This window comes from Varroa destructor, unplaced genomic scaffold, assembly GCF_002443255.2.
Source record: "Varroa destructor unplaced genomic scaffold, Vdes_3.0 BEIS01000006.1, whole genome shotgun sequence".
Lineage (NCBI taxonomy): Eukaryota > Metazoa > Arthropoda > Arachnida > Mesostigmata > Varroidae > Varroa > Varroa destructor.
In genome coordinates, this window is record NW_019211459.1 from 25,800,064 (window position 1) to 25,818,949 (window position 18,886).

An 18,886-nucleotide genomic window follows, 5' to 3' on the forward strand; every position below is an offset into this window, starting at 1 on the left:
AAGGAAAGCCTTCTACTTAGAGTCCCGAAGCGTCCATTCCTAGAGCCTTACTAATTAAAAACCTAGGCTGGCTGCCGTTACATAAGCGGCGGCGGCAGCAGCAAACGTCAAGAACGTGAACATTTCATGAGTGTGCGAATGTGAGTGGATGCTCTAAACAATAGATTGTTAACGACGGAAGAGTGTTGAATGCAATGACCAAGCAAGCCACAAAACGCTCGGAAATTGGCATTCCCAGAGCCCAATATTTGTTGCCCTGTTGTACTAAGCTCGTCAACCTGGATTATACTATTAGTGCCTTGGTTTGGTCTAGACGGACGAGGGGGCTGTAGAAACCTGGACAGTATTGACAAGACGGAAATGCAGTTGAAAGTAAAAGGAACAAATACTCTCATTTTGACTGTTTGCCAAGGCGGAGGGGCCGGCGGGCGTTCGAGCTGGCCTCGATTAAGGCGCTCTGTGACCGGATCAGTTTTGCTGGTTGCAGCACCAGTTTCGCCCGTTGCTCCCGTCACACAACGTTAACGACTATGACGATGAGAGCGTCAGGGGCAAGAGCAGCAGAGTCACTGTGTTAAAGCAAACTTTGGGTCGCTCCTATAGCTTGGGTGCCGGCCGGACACAACCACGCCGACGAATACCACAAACGTGATAGAGCCAACACATCTCTCTGCGGTATATGTTGTCTCTCTTCTGGTAGTATATAGTGCTTTCTAACTTGCCTTGTCATAGCTTCTGCTGTTAATATTCTTAGTACCTGCGATGGACTGCGCCGTCAATCGACGTATTCCTCTTGAGAGCCTAGCAGCAAAAACGGGCGGGCCGAGAAGACTCGTAAGGTCTGATAGACGTAGCATTACATGAAATAGAAAATACTGCAGCTCTGGGTGGCTTAAACATGATTAAAGAAAATCATGTGAGACGCTTGAGGGAGATTTACGTATAGAGCTTATAGTTCGTATTTGCCAAACAGGCGTGTTTGGTGAATTAGTAGAAGGCTACGTAGGATGTACATCGGCCTATAGTATTCGGTAAAAAGAGAAATTGATACGTTCGAATCAGCGTTGACTTGAATCTTGTAATCTATAGAATTGATTTTTTATAGCACTTTAATGATATCTTGGCATCAGCCTAATGTCTCTATGGGCTATTGTAGTAACCTCTTCTAATTTGTATCCATATGTCGTGTAATAAAAGTATGAATTGGGTTAAAGTGCACCTGAAAGGTCGCTGCTAAGTAGTCCAGCAAGTAGGTCATTGATGGTCAAAACAAAACATTATATATAGCCTACATTTTTCTTTTACCATATTTAACTTTGACTGGACCTAGAGAAGACGGAGAAACGACGAGAATATATACCCATTCAAGCCTGATATAAAAAAAAATATTTGTTACATTTTAGGTAGATGATTCGTTATAGGTATGTTTTTCCTTCAAAGTAGCCACAGCTGATCTCCGCTTAGACTTTAGGCCAGCTATAGATCTTTATTATTATAGCGATAATATCGTTCAGTACTTTCATAGAAAGTACATCAGACCATGCTTAATAATAATAATAATATTAGTGTTGTTTCATTTACAGTGTTGTCTGCCGTCGTCTGCTGGTCGTTTTGTTTGTGTAACCTGGTTACAGTTAAGGATTGTAGAACAAACGTTAGGATCTTTATTTTAGCGCTCCTATGGATTTTCTGTGAGTAAAGCTCCGAAAACGCTTATTAGGTGGATCGAGTTAACCTGTTGCAACGACAGATTAACTCGATCCACCTCGGTTAGGATGGACTAACTGCGATAGATACGGCAATAGACATCAGTGTACATTGAGGACTAGAAGCGGTCCTAATTCGACACTTGTTCGCACTCGCACCGTGCGGCCCATTGCGTTGCATGAGGACTTTGTACACAAGCTTGTCAATGCTGTTCGATGCTGTATCAAGATGTCGTTTAGATCAAGAATTGCTTAAATACGACGAAGAATATCTCGCACGCCTGATGATGTCCACATAAAAAGGGTAACCCTGCCCTAGATCGATCCGTTCTATTGGGAACACTCATACTGCATTTGTGTAATTAATGCCTGTTCCTCTATTCTTGCTAGAAGCATCGTTATATGCGTGTTTCGTTGATTATTTGAGTTATTACGACCTGAACGGAGCATTGGGGCACTAGAGTAAACTTCCGATAACTGAGATTCGGTACTGATCCTATATATGTGTAGTTGAAGTTTAAATTAGAAGAAGGGTCAAGTCATCTTTCGGAAGATTCGTCAAGTTAAGAGATATCTTATACTGTTAACCAATTTGCAATGGCTACACCTAAAATAGGCAGGCCGAAGTTCGACTGCGCGTCAAAACCTCCCTTTTCGATTAAGACTAGTAAGTGGGCGATGCGTTAATTTTGAAGTGTTTCACACAAATCTGGAACACAGTTAATTAACTTAGCACTGTTTCTGCGCTTGGGAGGGCCACTTTAAGTACTTGACATAAAGCAGGCTAGTTTTTAAGCTAGCTTATCGAAAATAACGTCGTTCAATACGTGCGCGTTTAGCCCGAAAGATCGTGCACACGCGTTTAACCTATGGAGTATTTTAATCCGAATGCAAGCATATTTATAAAGTTTGCTAGACTTAAGATGTGATACTCCATTGCAGTTAATTAAGTCAATGTTAAGATAAAAGAACTATATTTTGTTTGCTGGGCATCATTGCACTAATAATATTATTTTTGATACTAATAATAATAACAATAATATTAGACGAATATCAGGGCCCAATCGTCAGCTAACTATAAAAAAATTTTCAAGTTATTTAAACTATTTTTTTAGCTTCTTCGCAGATTCAGTAGAACCATAATTAAAGCTATGTTTTCGCTCCTAAGGATAGTAAAAAACTTAAATCTTATTTTTTTGGCGAGAAAATTGATTTATTGTTAATATAACGATACATCATCTTACAGCATGGATTACGTAATGGAATGATCTTATTGACTTAATAATGGGACCATTTATCCATAAAAGCACAATTGGTTTATTCTTTTGATCACATGACCTTGAAAGGTGCACCGACCATAGTTCAGATAATCTTATAAACTAAGTGTGCGCCCAGGCAAATGTCAAAAAAGAAGCGTAAGGGAGTCTTCTTTAACATTTGCCTGGGCACACACTTAATTAATTAGATTATCTGAACTATGGTCGGTGCACCTTTCAAGGTCATGTGGTCAAAAAACTCGCATAAACCGGCATTAAAAATGTCTAGACGCCTCTCTTAGTTGAAATTTCGTATTTATTCACCATTTTACATTATTGTTGTTTCTGAATTAAATTCACGTGAAGTTTTCACGAGACAGCTGTACAAATGTCGAAACTGCAGCCAACATTTGAAGAACACTCCTTATGTCGTCATACATGAAATGCAGGTAGACGTCGAAAGCTGAGCTCCGGCTCACGACTTCATCTGTTCCACTTATAGTTCCGGATGGACATATTCAAACTTGTCCTTCAAAAATTGAACTACTATAAACGTTTCCTATTCATGATTCATCACACAACTTCGATACGGATAATAACAACAACAAAACTCAGCTTTAACCAATTGCGTGCTGAGGCTCCACCAGGAAGCGGTGGACATTGAAAGAATCGCTTAAATTTCAAGTGCACAACTCTGTGAGCTAAGCATTTACAAAAATTTCAATAAAACTCATTTCACTACAAAGCCTCTCGTAGCAATGTGGACTGCCGCTCGAGACGTTTTCTCCCACGTCGAACCTTGGAAGGAACAATGATGAAAGCCGGTTCAAACAGGACACGCAGTAGTAGCGCACGAAAAAAGCTTGCCGATTCACAGTAAAGTCTGTGGAGACATTCTAACGGAAAGGCAGCGAAACTACGGCCGTAATTCACGAGACCATGGAACGACGGCTACAGGAACTCGTCGATTTAGCCAAACATTAACCTTATTTTGCACACTGAGGTTTTGGGCCTTGATGGGCCGCGCTGCAATATTCACGCAAATTCAAGCGAGTTGCCCTGAGGTCAGTAGGATGAATTGGGTGGAAGATAAAGTTTCTTACCATAGAGTAAGGGTTAGTACGCGAGTATTTCGATGATAGCAAATTATTTTACTTATGGCTGGACTGTTTATGGCATCAGAAAAAGTAGAGCGTCGAGCGCACGTAAGCGAACTGCAAAATCTGTAGCTAAAATTAAGCTAAATCTTCCGAGCACGACTGTCTGTTGAAAAAAATATTGCGAGCAAGCACATAGATTTAAACGCCAATTAGATGCGAGTATCGACAACCATGATTCTCTTAAATGAGTTCATAAGTGTATTCTGGTATATTCCCCTTTCATCTAGGTAGTTTTTTTCCGTTAATCATCATGCATTTGTCAAACGACACGAGTGATAATTTCATCAAGGGCACTTTTGTTCAGAGGCTATAGGGGTCCCAAAATTTGCAAGTATAGCTTGGAACTTCTCGAAGAAGGGACGACGATCTTTTATGCGAACCCATTAGTTAATATCCTCTGTCGATTGATGTGAGCATTTGTGTAGAGGTTTCTATCCTCTGGTGGAGTTCCCCTTGTATTTGATGAGTCTATAGTCACCTACATACACACACTAGCTGGTATCTTTAGTGGCTAGTTCACGATGTCAGTATCACAATGATCTCAATAGTTATAATAAGAAAAGATGGTTAGGCAATTTGGTGCAATTAAAAATCGTTACTATACCGTCCTCGCAGTGCGGTTGCTGTTGTAAATTGCGAGTTTCAGCAGCTGGTGTAGCACTTGTAGGCCTTTAAATCCTACTCCTAGTTCTGAGCTCATTGACACCTAAAGAATCTCTAAAAGGTGGGCCCTCCATTATCTAGATAACTGGATTACGCGTCGCAACAGAACGTCCTGCTTACGGCATAATGTGAAGGGGGAAAAATCTGAAAACTTTTTTATATTTAGGTTACCAAAATCGCCACGCGTCGTTGAAAATCTCAGGGAGAAAATTTATGACAACTTAAAATACCTGTTAGCTTGAGTTATGTTTATCCTTTGAAGTTCCACTGAAAGAACTTCGGAATGGTAATTGAATAGTCACATAATCACATAAGAAAACGGATAGATACTATATTTAGTCGACATTTGGTTTAGGATGAATCAAGGATCTCTTTGGACAGTACTACACAGAATGCGACTCCCACGTGTCCCTTCGGAGGTCTTGCCACATGCACATAAGAACTGCAACTTAGCAAGCAGTATTCGTGGTCCAAAATCATCTAGGAAATGTCTGATGCTGACCCCTTAAGATGCGCAATAAGAGTGACCCTCGATTATCTAATGATCCAGCCTATGTTCGTTTGGCCTAAATATTTGCGCTAAGTCAAGTCATCGACGCGGATGGGGCGCTTCTCAAAAACGGCAGAAATTAGTATTTTGCAATGGACTTGAGCCAAATGGTTGATTTCAGCTGACAAAGGAGGATTGTTCTGTGATAAATAGCGTTTACAAAAAGATCAAGCAGTTTATCGTAGGCGTGCTCTTTTTTTGCGAGGTCTCCCGCACGATGAGTAATTTCGCAGCACTAAATGGAGTCCTGCGAACTTTTTTGCAAGCAGAAATTGCGCAGGATAACCTTGAACACCGGCTTTCTCTTCTGACTGTGAATAGTATAGTTTCACTTATAGAATCATGTTGAAAAACTTCGTCTTGAGTGCATTTTTGCCATTGATCCCAATTTTGAACTTGCATTTGAGTAACACCTCGTGCCTCTAAAAACTACAATTAAATTTCCATAGCTGCAAGTAAAAATTGTTACGTTGGAGCTCAGTAATAGCGAGGCTATAATTTGATGGATACGCTTCGCATTAGAGACCAAAACTTCTAGAGTGATGGCTTATTCTCGATAGGCGTAACGGCACGGCACACCCGAAAATCCATTATATAAATGTGGCTGAAAAGCGGTTGAATTTTGATCACGCTAGGATGTCGTGTGACGATCATTTCCATTTATATATTATTTGTAAAATGTATTTTAGGGGTATTAGCGTTTGGAGAACTACCATGCAGATTTGATCAATCAGAGCAGCTTACGTATTATATCTAAAGTGCGCAATGTATATATTAGTTTTGCCTGATAATCAATAATTGTCTAATCTAACATTGTCTAAACAAACAGTACTTTTAAGAATTATATGTGGTCAGTGTGCAGATGTACAAGCTATTATAGAGTGCTACATATATAGGTAAACCGTCGATTTCTTTATCGAGGGAAGCAAGGCTCAAGAAGTTGCCATTAACCCAGCAACATCATGCATGTACCATGACACGAGACTTGGCTTGCATTAGCTCAAGCTCCCTCGCATCTAATCAACTTAGTTATTTGAGTGGAAAACCGCCGGCAGCCGCATTGATTGGCCAACTTTTGTCCTAATTGACAAAATCAACACAGCCGTACGTAGTAGTGAAAGGTCAAGCTTTATTTACACTGCGTGTCTTTATTTGTGATAAAATAGGTGACACGTTATAAGTAAAGGTGATTGTGTGTAGATGCCTTTAACACTTGCTTCAATAGCAACTTGATTTTATCAACATCGTCAAAAGCTGATACAACATCGTATTGGTTCATGATTTGGTACAGCATTTGTAGACGCCTAGAATTTGTAGTTTCGTTCAATATTCACCTAATTTCTTCGTTCTAGTTTCCGTCTTCTCGTCTCGAGGTCTTTCCTTATTGTAACCATGAGCTATTTGTCACATATATACAGTTTCTATGTACACGATACTATACGACTCTAATTTTAGTAACACTTAATACTTGGAAGTGAAGCGAACGGCCACAGTTGTGTTTCTTCAGTGTTATTTGTTTTTCCACCTCTACGTTCAGTTTTTTTTTCATCTTCACCTTCTTTTCACTGCGTGTGTGCATATGTGGATGTAAACGAGCCGAAAATGTCTACCATTTATAATGTTATATAAATATATATGTATATATAAGAATGTCTACTATATGCAAATGTGCGTCAGACATGACCGCCAATTGCATGGACCTTGACGCATGGAACAATTGAACCATGATCTTTTATCATCTCTATTCGATGTCTACGTCTGCCCCGTTAGAACGACCTTACAAATCTGATATCTCATAACAAGTCGTGCTTTTTATTTATAGATATGGGAATGTGTTGCGTAACAAACGTCGAAGCGTTGGGCAAAGTGTTTATTGCCTGCGCATGACAATGTACTATTATCTAGTTTGTTGGTTTTATGTTTCAAAAGCCGTGAAATGATCTTATTTACGCTCTGGTCAGAGTTTTCACAATTAAATGAAACTCCAACAAACCATCATAACTCGTTACGTGGACTTAAAGGTCTTAAGGCAGCAACGTTGTCTCAATCGCCGTCAACACATAGCGACCTGTAAAACACCTCTAGTCGCGAATTTTTTTTGTCGCACCTTTTTTGTTTATAAAGAGAGGCTGTCATCATGCAATCCTTAGCTTTCTAGCAAACTAAATGGTGACAGTGATTTTCCATGTATTTACCAATACGTTTTATTTTGTCCTTCAATATTATCCCTACCTCAATGGTATCATGTAGAGATTTGTCGGCACAACAAGAACGGCATCCGGACGTCACACAATCCTTAACACCTACAAAATAATATTAAGTGTGTCTCTGCCTTAACAAGGATAGACACACCTAATATTCTAGTCTAGTTATATTATTATATGTTACTATTATTATTTACTATATTATATTATTATATATGTTATTATAGTCTAGCTCATTTATTCTGTGTAAACAGTAATCCACTTACTGATTTCATAATAATTGTAACAGTAATTCTCGACGTACCAAATATCACATTTGCCCACACATTGGTATATAATCAATAGCATAATAATATGTACCATGATTTTCAACATATGACCTGGTGTGGGCATATTTCTGCGCTATAATGTTAACATCCAAATATGTGACATGATAGCGATGAAGTGGGCTAGCTAGGTTGGCTTGTCAATATTTTTCGTAAGTTAGACAAACCACACCGAACCGTCAAATGAAAAAGTTAACTACTTAAAATCCACCATCGATCTATGTTGCCACATATTTATTTTTTCTAAATAAATTTCGATTACAAACTAACAGCTCTCTTTCATCACTTTCATTTTTCAGACGCTGTACTCATTGAAGCGCCCGTATATTGCTAATACGAATTCATCTGCCGTAGAACAAATATTTAACAGCAATTAACGGATAGTGGAGAAAACTTGTAAATACAAGATTTCACGTCGAAGCGGCAATGGAATGAATGAGGCTTGAAAAAACTGCAGAAGAAAGGCTCTGAAAAAAACTGCTCTGCGCCCCATTGTTGAGTTTTATTAGACAACCGGCGATCTCGGTGCGATTGAAGGCGTCTACTGCAAAGCATTGGCTAAATCCAACGAATCATTCTTAACAAATAGTTAATACCTGCCGTTTGCTAATGGTGTGCAAATCAGCAAAAAAACACTAACAAATATCTGTGCAAACAAGGATCGCTTTGACAACAGCTTTAACAACTGTAGTTCAGTGCTGAGCTTCTTATTGTTCAACCACGACCATAATCAGCTAACGTCATAGAGCCCCGTACAAAGCTCTCGTTAAGGTTCCGGCAGAAACGTTGCAACAGGACAGACTGTGTTCTCTTTGCCTCAAAAGCACACAATTAGCGAGCCACTTTTTTTTTTTAGAGATTCGCGGGTCTGATCCTGCTCATCGACCTTTTGGGTTCATTTTCCGTTTCGTACTTGCCTAACCAGTTAGTAAAGATGGACTGTTGCTGGAAATTTGTAGGGGACAGCTAGTGTGTTCGACGCTTTGTTACAGGGATTGCTTGATTTCAGCCCAGTCGTGATAGGTTGGTGTTTAGGCGAATCGTGAAGGGATTTTACCGTCTATTTAATCGGCAGCGGTTCGACCCTATATATGCTGTTCTTTTGTATTATGTATACTGCTCATAAGGTAACAATAAGGGTACTCACAACACAGGGGTTGTATATCTACGTAGTGGACCGGATCTCGCATCCTGTTGAATGCATCAAATTAGCAAAGACGCATGCTTGCTTAATCGAAGGAACTCATTTAGGTAGGATGGCATCAAGGAGGTCATAGACTCCTGGCAGCTGCTTTCCAGACAGTACAACAAACGCACCATCCTCTCAATGGAACAGCATGCAGCACCGTGTAACGAATCAGTAACATCCTAGCAAAAATAAACAATATTATCATTATAATAATCATCATTGTCAATATAAATGCATATAAATACGACGACATCCCTAGACATCCTTAGCCACTGCTCAAAGGGAGGCCCTGCAAAACCGAAAACGAAATAATGTAATTAAGTCTGTGCACTTTTCTATTTGCAGCCTACTGCTACTAGCTGTAAAATAAGAAACTCATCATCCAGTAAGCGGGCAAGCCATCTGACTTTGGATACATATTATTATCACTCCAACATTATGACGAAGGATTAGTAAATGAAGCAAAGATTAACGCATACACAATAGGAATTACTGGTGTAGACGCGTCTGTTTGGGAAAAGCTTCGGTTGCGAACCGTCTTCCATGCGTCGTAGACACTCGGATAGAAGTTCGCAGATCCAATAGCCTCTTCGCAGCCACTCTTCCTCAGGAAGCGAAACAGGACCGCTGGAATGAAACAAAGGAAATTGACTGTCGCGTTCACCAACAGAAACTGCTCGGACTATTCCGAACACAGTTGGCTAAGAGACGACAGCCTTATGTAGTGCCTGATCTCTCGTGCCCGAAGAATAAAATCTACTTGGGTCAGTCATTCTAACGAATAGTATGTCAAATTTAATTTTGATCTTAAAAAAACAGATCAGAATCAGGCTTGACCGTCTAATTATACAACAAAAAGGTAGTTTTCGCCGATAGGTTTCGGTGACGTACGTGAGCAAGAAGCAATGGAAATGCGGACTCCAATTGCGGCGTAGTCTGAGGTGAGGTTCTTAATCGCCGATACGGAACAACCATCCATCCAGGATATGCGCGAAAAGTCAAGAATTATATCACTAGGAAGCTGTGACTGCATCGACGGGCCTCTAGATACGACAGCGCTTCCCAGTTCGAGAGCGGCGACAGTCCTATCATAGGCCTGAACACTTTCCTAAAAAATAAAAGATTAATGAATACATGGACGTAAATGTATGGTAGGAGGACTGCAGGGCGTTGAAAAAGTGATACAAGTTTCACAGAAATTCAGTAAATGGTGTGTCTGAAATAACTTTGCGGAGACCAACAACTGAAATGTAAAATTAGAAGCGTAATTGTTGAAAGCTGTTTTGGACGACGACTACTGAAGTAACGTCATGAAGTTTTCGAGGAAACAAAACATTTGGGAAATAACATTTGATGAATAGAAATGATTCAATCATACAATGATCATTCTATACGTTTAGGAAGTTACCTTAACGGCTTGTAAGCTGTCCTGAGAGCCTCTTTTTTTAATTGCTTTTTTCATTGCCCTTCGAACCTGTTTGGTTGTGAAACCCAAAGATTCTTCCAATTTCTCTTTGAAGAATTCCGCATTGGCAAAATGCATCGCTCCTCCAAAATGATAAACTTTCACTCCAGGCGTTTCTCGAAGCTGTGAAATAATGGCCATCTATATTAGAAGATACGCTTATATTCAATGTCTGGCCTTATCATCCGGCTAATAATGAATGGCTTTACGCAAAAATTCTTATGTAAAAGAATCCATCAATTTGATCAGTGTAATATATTAGATAGACAAGCAGCAACTACAATTTTAATATGTCTTTTTTAAGAATAGCAGTAATCATTTGTATGTCCATTCTATTTTTCTTCGCACAAATTTCTAGCTGTAGAATAGCTCTATACGAAAAAAACTGAGCAAAATTAGGATCACCTTCTGATATTTCCTGGCAGGCACAAAAAACTCGGTGTTAGGTACATGGGCCATAAGAAACGCCTTCGGCCGCTGAAGTTTGTAAACCAGAGTAAGCAGTGAAAATGCAACACCGACGATTAAACCCGACACAACGTCGAGGAAGACCGTAGCCAAGAACGATACCATCCACACTTGCTGCGATCATAAAGAAATAACCAGATTATACGCGTATCGCATAAGTCTTCAATTCAACGTGTGTTACACCTGTTGTTGGGTAAATAAGGAGCATAATAAACTAAATAAATTTATCGGTGGCCACCGATAGTTTCCCACAGAACGGATATGAATGCTGAACATAGGCCAGGGCTATGTTTAATATGTGCTAAATAAAATAAAAGATGTTTCTGTTCCTCTTCCAGCGCACCCCTCAACATTTTCATCGTCTACAGTTTGTCAACACCTATTATCAGATGAAAATTCGAGTAAGGAACTGTTGCGTGTCCTATAGAAAATATCAATCTCCATTTTCTATCCTTTATGCAATATACTCCTCACCATTCAAATATTTCTAGCGTCACAATATAAATAACGTGATTAAGATAATTCAGATGTAACTACTACTATATGAGGATCAACTCAGCTAATTAACTTATGCTTACTTGTGTTTGCGTGGAGCCTAAGTTGCCCAACACGATTGGCCATTAAATAGGATCGAATGGCAGTAATTATGTATGACAAATATGAAACTTGCTTATTAGAAAAATCTATCCGCAATAGACACAATTTGTCTGTTTCTAGTCTGCAGGATTCAGTTGTATTAAATAGTGTTTATCCTATTAGCACGGGATCATTGTCAGACTGAATTTAACGGCCTTGCTTTTGCTACTAAGCCTATTATTGACTGGGATTTTCAATTGTTAAGTTTCTGTTCTCCATCAAAGGTTGGTGAAAACACTAGGTAGGTAAGAAGGTTGTAAGCGAAAATACCGTACGTGAATAGTAGAAATGTCCCGATAAAAGTGCCAGACCCGAATGACAGGAACGCACTGCTCGGTTGATCACAACTAGTATTTCACTCGGTAATTTACTATAGAATTATAATTTCTGAAGATGCGAAAACAGTAAAAAAAAAAAAAAAAAACAGTGCTTTAGGTCAGCTGGAACGACTCTAGGTCAGTTGGAAATGCTGCATCGTACGTACAATGTGCGAAATTTCCAATCATCGATAATTTTCCTGAAGCATTTGTTTGCCATGGACGAGAATAGGTTAAATCTCTATTGGTAGTGGGAAAGGACCAGGAAAAGAACACTATGAACGTAAGGAGGACCCAGGTTCGGTGCTAGTGTTGAATAGGTTTACATATGAAGTGACAGGGCTATCTTGCAGAAATGGTATCAGTTCCTTAGTGCAGACAAATCAGCTTTAAAGTTGAAAAGACTTACCCCGTCGATCTTTGACAAATCCCAGTAACGTTTGAAGTCTTGAACCTGCATCACAATCTTCTTAAGCGATGTGATGATTATTGCGGCAAGGATACACTGAAAATGTATCAATCACCGCATCATTCGTTGTTATTCCAAAATAATTATTACTCAAATTTCAAGAAAAACGTTTAATCCAACGTTTTATAGACATGGTGGTTAACGGTGTTCCTAGCGGCCAGGCATCTATTGTGCCACCTGGTGGATGTTAGGTTGATGTATCAATGCGCTCATTAACTGGACCGAGCACTTCCTTTTACCGAAAATACTTTCTTCTGTCTTCTCGAATGTAAAACTGAACTGCACAATGACAGCAATTCTTTTGGTATCTTCATCGACTGTATTTTGCGAAACATCTCGGCCACTTTTACCTATCTACTAAAATATTTCAGTTTACCCACGATTCCAGGTATAGTAACCGGTACCTATATCATTTCGCCTCCAACCCTCTAACATTTTTTAAAAATTTATGCTTCAAACACTTGAGTGTCCCTTAATATGAATGCCTGAGCAAAATACAATACGCTTCCACGTCGTATAGAGACTATGTGTCATATTACTCACAATAGGGAGTTGTTCAAGGTAATGTCCTAGGAAAAGAATCATAAATAGAATGATGATAATGTTGACTACTGATACGATTTGTGTTTTTCCTCCGGCGTTTTCCTGTACGGCACTGCGAGGAACGGAAGCAGCTATGGGGAAGCAGGAGAAAAATGATGACCAGATGTGGCCGATGCCCAGTGCCAAGAATTCCTACAAGGGTAAAGCAGATGTCATCATTTGTCTGTATGTCTAGATTGAATACGCTCTGCCCTGACACTTAGTACACCACAGACGGGATTAAATACAGAATCATCTTCAGCTCTGTAATACGCCATTGTAATAATGAAAGCGACTATCGTAGCGGGTCGCTTTTCATTGTCAAAAAGCTGTCGTCACTCGCCCGAAGTGGCAACAGTAACAGTTCTATGTTACGTAAAAAAAATCCTGCTATTTATTATATTTTATTCATATCCTCCCGCCCAACCTTTTGGGGCCTAAGGAGTTTTCACAATGATTTTTAATTTTTTGTGCTAATTGAGGCTCTCACCTGGTTGGCGTCAACTTCATAGTTGTGCCTCTGTCCAAAAATGCGGCCCAGCGAAAGGGTAATGGCGAATGAAACCACGGCAATAGCAAATGCGTCCACCCAAATACGCGTCAGAAGGCTGGGGCTGAACGTAGGCGCTCGAGGAACTGGAAGCCTAATAGCGTGAAAAAATATTTCCTTAGAAGTCATCCGGGCGCTTCCAGCACGAATCGCACATTTGACATTAGGTACTACCTCCTAAACTCAACTCAAGACAAACATTTCATTATTGCATCGAGTTACGTAAATCCAAAGTTATGTTTCTCTTAATATATCCTTTCTCTGAAACATCTGAGATAATATCAGACGGCTCACTTTTCAGGGACTTCACCGACAACCGCGATGTTGTAGATCTTGTCAAACTGCATTAGATATGACGCAGCCGTGAAGACGATCACGGTGACAAGCTCGATTGGAACCGGAAGGCCACATCTATAATTGACCAAAAAAAGCATACAGTAAATACGAAATGAAGCACATTAAAAAGTGCTGGCCCAATTTCGTTCGTCTACATTTAGCATCATTACACACGTTCCCCTATTTTAGCGAGTGTAATAATGAATATTACACTCGCATATATTATTATTTTTTGTTTAGCCCTGTAGCATAGGTGAGATACTCAAGCGGACGCTGATAGCTGAGATACAAAAACTTGCTAGGTTCCACTTAAATAACGGCCCGAGGCTTACAACGATCATACATGCAATATTTCTTAAAATTATCCTCTATTCAAGACGTTTCTTGGGTTCACAGCACCGCAGGACGTAATAAGGACACTATTCATTCAACACCAGCGGTACCTAAACGCTTCTGCTTACTTGCCCGAGGGCAAGTGCACAACGATTTAGGAAGCCGTTTTAGATTTAAAGCCGAAATATTTTTCGTGCCACCTATGATCAGACATAATTTCTATATCGCACTAGCTCAAGATAGCGGCGTCCACTAGTGTTGTTAATTCTAGGAACTTCGCGGTTCTGGTCGACGTACTTGCGGACGAGGATTGGATCAGGTACGATTTTCACGAAGAGAATGAGAACAATGGCGATTGAGGACACAATTAGAGTGGGTAAATGTATGTCGGATATTTGCGTGAAGAAGGATTCAAGCGTCTGAAAAGCGATCATAATGATGATTATTACTTGGTTAACTCTACTAATTGCAAGGTTTAATAAACCGATATATCAGTTCGACGTTTCTTACAAGAAAGTGCAACAATTGATAGATGATAAAATATTTCTTATATTAGTTGGTGTAGAAAAGATTGAGAGAAACAATCGTTAGAGTTACGCATTTCCAACCTGTAATAACGGTTAGTCCGACCTAAAGCATGTTCCTGTAGATTTTTATTAGGCACGTTCGGTATTTGAAGGCGGAGGTACAAACCTTGTAAACAGTAAACATCCCAGAGAAGTGCGGGATTGGCAGACCAAAGATGGCGCCAACCTGGGACAGGGCTACTTGCACAGCCACACCTGTTGAAAATCCATTGACCATTTGTTCCGATAAGAAGACGTTAAGGCAGCCTAGGTTAAGTAATCCGAATACCAACTGTTTGAAAAGCAAACGTAAACAAAGAAGAATTTACGTATTGGCTTTATTTTCATTTGATCAAACGACTTTAGGCGACAGAACGTATCGATCGAAAAAACTGTTTCTTACTGATCGAAAAACACTTACTTACTGATCAAGCCTTGCAACCCTTTTTCTGACGACGTTCGATTTATTTAGCAAAAGATTTCGCAATGTATAGGAAATGTCAGCATTTGGCTTTTCTGTTTGTTTTCGTTTAATTCAGGCACAATGATGGCACAGGAAAAGCACTCTCGCAGTGGTCCATTAAGCACTCCATACTGGTTAGTCTCGTAAACATTCTGAAGCCCTTGAAATTTAGATATTTAGTGAAACGATTTACTAAAACAGGCAATAACAGCATAGGGCGCAAAGCGACCGCTATCATTGTTGTAAGTCGTATTCGGTTTGTGCTACATGAGTGGCTGAATTATATTCTCTACTCCGTCTAGAATATGCCTGTCAATTCCAAGAGCTTAAAGATACATATGTTGAATGGTTTGACACAAGTACTTACTATATTTCACACAACGAGTACGGAGCATAAAACAGAACTTTCAAGTTCACTTGATTGTTGTTTAAGCCAGATTAAATTAATAACTAATGTATCAATTGGCAACAACTTTCAATGATTGAGTTTCTTGTGATTACTCCTAGCAACAAACACTTCTTAGCCCGCCTGTAACCCTAGCCTGTGGGGGCTTACATTACTTGATGCCAGAAATTGCCATCTATAGAGATCTGAATAGATTTTATGAACCTGATGGCAAGCACCTATTTTTTCAACATTAGCACATTGTTCTGTTTGTAAACACGATCAGTAAAACGTATTCGCTGTAAATATGTGTCTATTTTCTCGAACATGAATCTAGCTTGACAGTTATGCTACGCTGGAGCATCGTAATCCAATTGAATTCATTTTCTCCTTATCGGATTTAAAGGGTTAGAGCGATATTTCCAGTTTTCTCCGCGTCCCCCTTGTCCGGCTACACTGTATCACGATATAGTGCACGCGCCCTTCAACCCTTCTGACTCGACGGTGGCGTGGGTTTGCAGCGACAAACAATTAAGCCAGCATATCTATTGCTGAAGTGAATAGAAAATGCAGTATTTTCGCCAGACAGACAATCCGGTTGAGTACAAAGCTGTTGGCGCTCTTTGCTTAGCTTGTAGCATCGGCACTGCTTTTCTCTACGGTGCTACCGATGCTGGTCGAGCCTTCACTCACTAGAAAATCTGTGAGTCAATCGATTTTCGTTTGCGTGCGTATTGCCTTGATCAGAAGCTTAGAACCTGCCGATGCCTGCCCGTTTCAGGGCCATCTACGTCGGCCTATCTGACTAGCATCGATGTAACAGGCCTGGCTCCTGCGATGCGCCCTCTATAGAAGCTCTCGATCGACGCGGAGACCGAGTGACTACAGCTATAACTACTACGATTACTCCTAGAACAACCATTGCGGTGAGATAAAAAAAAAAATAATATTTCTATGCTTGAAAGGCATGTTTCATCACCACAAACGTTCACGCCTCCCACAAGCATCTGTAATCCGTGTATATGCCGAGTACTTTGCCACAAGAATGATCCCATGAAAGAATTTCCACTTACTGACGCTGATAGAGAGAGCTTTATACTGAATAGGGCCGATGACGGGGCAATGCTTCGACTACGCTTCATGTGGGCTTTGCTACAGAATTGTCATCATACAACTCATTAGGTGGAGTGAAAATTGTGGAATTTTAGCATAATTTAATCATCAACGCCAACAACGGAAATGATCTGTGTTGTTCGATAAAAACGATTCTGGTTCGCTATTAGGTGGGGTATTATTCAGAAATGAGAGTTAACGCTTTCCAGGACAGACAAATAGATTCCAAGGTGGAAAAAAGATAGTGGCAAACATTTCGTATTGTACTGGCAGAGCACAGTCCTTTGATAAGACAAAATATAAATATTTTTTCTGCAAATCAAGCATTTCATGCACGAATCAATGATACTTATGCATGGAGGCAATCGAAATACAATCACGATAACACAGTACAAAAAGCTGTTAGATCACCGACGAGTCCAACTGTTACAAATACACGCGCGAATTCCCTGTAGAAGCAGTGGCAGTCATAGCTAGAATAAAGGAGATCTGGATACATGGGTCAAGCGATCTTCTAAACATGTGACATTTAGCTAACGCGTTACTGAAAACGTACTAAGCGTGAACGATTTCGCCCTTTCGATTACTTTGCTATACTAGCATCATCGTTTATAGACAAGAGATCACATGCAGTCTGTGCTCGCGACAGACTTCTATGGGGGAATCATCGAGTCTGCGATCACGGCTAAGACCGTAGTTCGCTGTTCGGTAGAAAGAATTAACGACTGGTGGTAGCGGTGATAAAATAGAAATAGGTTCCTATAGTTGATCCAAGGGAGCGACTGCCTTACCTCAGTAAAGTACGAACCTTCAAAATGGAGTTATATGGCACCACGGTTTGAGAATACAGCCAAAAATAGGTTCACCTGAAAACCCGGTCTGCGAGATTTCTCGAACCGTAGGAAAGCTACTTAAAATTGATTCAACCCTTATGCATTATCAGCTCTCTTCTCCAGTCGTTTTATTGTATATCTTGGGTAAAAACTCCATTAGCGTACTTCGTTCAACTAATACGACATGCGCTTTTAAGAAATTATCTGTGCTATCTGGCGTTTTAGTTTTAAGCCTTTTGTCAGCTAAGCTAAAAGTTAGAAACACATTTGCTCTTCGCTCACTTATAGCTTTTCACACCTGCCCTTTTTTTGCGTACTTTATTACACAGGCCATACTCCTCCAGCCGAAACCTTTAAACTTCACCTGTATAATTCCGACAGTTACGCAGAGAGCCGAGGTGACCTCCTGAACGGAAAATACGTTTCCATTAGCCGGATCGAATACGTCATGGACGGGGTGTGACGTGTGGGACATGTCGCCGACAATCTGACGGACCACCCCTCCAGTCATCATGGATATAATGGCATCGGCCCCCACAGACGCCTGCTTGACCGTCCCGAAAAGAATGTACATCATCATTGGGAACATTGAATTGTACAGCGCAAATACAGGCGGTACTGCGGCTAGCAGGGTGTATCCAAGACCTGTAACAAACATAATTATGGCTCGTGGTTAGCTAAAGGTAGATCGTCTACTTAACCTCGATTTTGAGTTTTCAATGGCTTGGATCATGGGTATAAGCCATACATGATTACCCTAAGACTGGAAATAACAGGGCTAAAATGATTAGAGATCCTACCGAAACAATACCCACTTGCAGAGAGGGGCCCGTACACGTAACAATTTAAAAATACGGCTATTGAATTTGAACAAAATTATGCATACAGACTACGCCATCGTACGTTGAAAACTGCTATTCCAAAATTTGGCAATAGAACCTACTGTATGGAGGGGATAGACGATAACGTTAAGCAGACGAAATAAACTACTTACTCTGAGGTACTTGAAACATCGCAACAGTGAAACCCGTAACAATGTCGGCTACGAGATAATCTTTGACGCGGTACGAAGCCAACCATGAGACGACAGGGAATAAACGAAAGATCGAACGCCTGCATCCAGCGGCTGACGGGGTCATTGAGCGACCGATTGTCTTCCATCGGTGATTCTGCCCGAAATTCAGACGAATAACGACAGATCTAAGGTTAGTTATGAGACGATGAACGTCTGATCCGCCGGCTAGCGAATTTTTAGGCGGCCTTAATTAGAAACTCCCCTAACGGTGTTTAGCAAATGGATTTTAGCGTCTGATTGC

General features: G+C 40.3%; 1 protein-coding gene and 1 long non-coding RNA gene across 17 annotated transcripts in view; one reads left to right on the forward strand and one right to left on the reverse strand.

The window, feature by feature from the left end:
- The first annotated feature begins 41 nt into the window (after window positions 1-41).
- LOC147755030 (uncharacterized) lies at window positions 42-8,371 on the forward strand. 2 transcript variants are annotated; one of them, XR_015330583.1, is made up of 3 exons: window positions 42-140; window positions 1,584-1,691; window positions 8,165-8,371. It is a non-coding gene; the product is annotated as an uncharacterized LOC147755030 (long non-coding RNA). The 2 variants fall into 2 exon arrangements; XR_015330582.1 differs by lacking the exon at window positions 42-140 and adding an exon at window positions 263-675.
- Window positions 6,445-18,886, reverse strand: part of LOC111252537 (prestin-like) — a 106,038-nt gene continuing 93,596 nt past the window's right edge. For 13 of the 15 annotated variants that reach the window (XM_022810638.2, XM_086993526.1, XM_022810639.2 and 10 more), the window contains 13 exons: window positions 18,565-18,739; window positions 17,935-18,215; window positions 14,904-15,068; window positions 14,508-14,629; window positions 13,836-13,952; window positions 13,482-13,635; window positions 12,953-13,144; window positions 12,350-12,445; window positions 10,925-11,101; window positions 10,463-10,642; window positions 9,946-10,162; window positions 9,534-9,681; window positions 6,445-9,233 (listed from right to left, as the gene is read on the reverse strand). In XM_022810638.2, coding sequence (XP_022666373.2) covers window positions 9,137-9,233; window positions 9,534-9,681; window positions 9,946-10,162; window positions 10,463-10,642; window positions 10,925-11,101; window positions 12,350-12,445; window positions 12,953-13,144; window positions 13,482-13,635; window positions 13,836-13,952; window positions 14,508-14,629; window positions 14,904-15,068; window positions 17,935-18,215; window positions 18,565-18,739 — 2,121 coding nt within the window. In that variant the 3' untranslated portion in view covers window positions 6,445-9,136. Of the gene's footprint in view, window positions 9,344-9,533; window positions 9,682-9,945; window positions 10,163-10,462; window positions 10,643-10,924; window positions 11,102-12,349; window positions 12,446-12,952; window positions 13,145-13,481; window positions 13,636-13,835; window positions 13,953-14,507; window positions 14,630-14,903; window positions 15,069-17,934; window positions 18,216-18,564; window positions 18,740-18,886 lie in introns of all 15 variants that reach the window. The other 2 variants (XR_015330580.1, XM_022810648.2) reach the window with 2 other exon arrangements.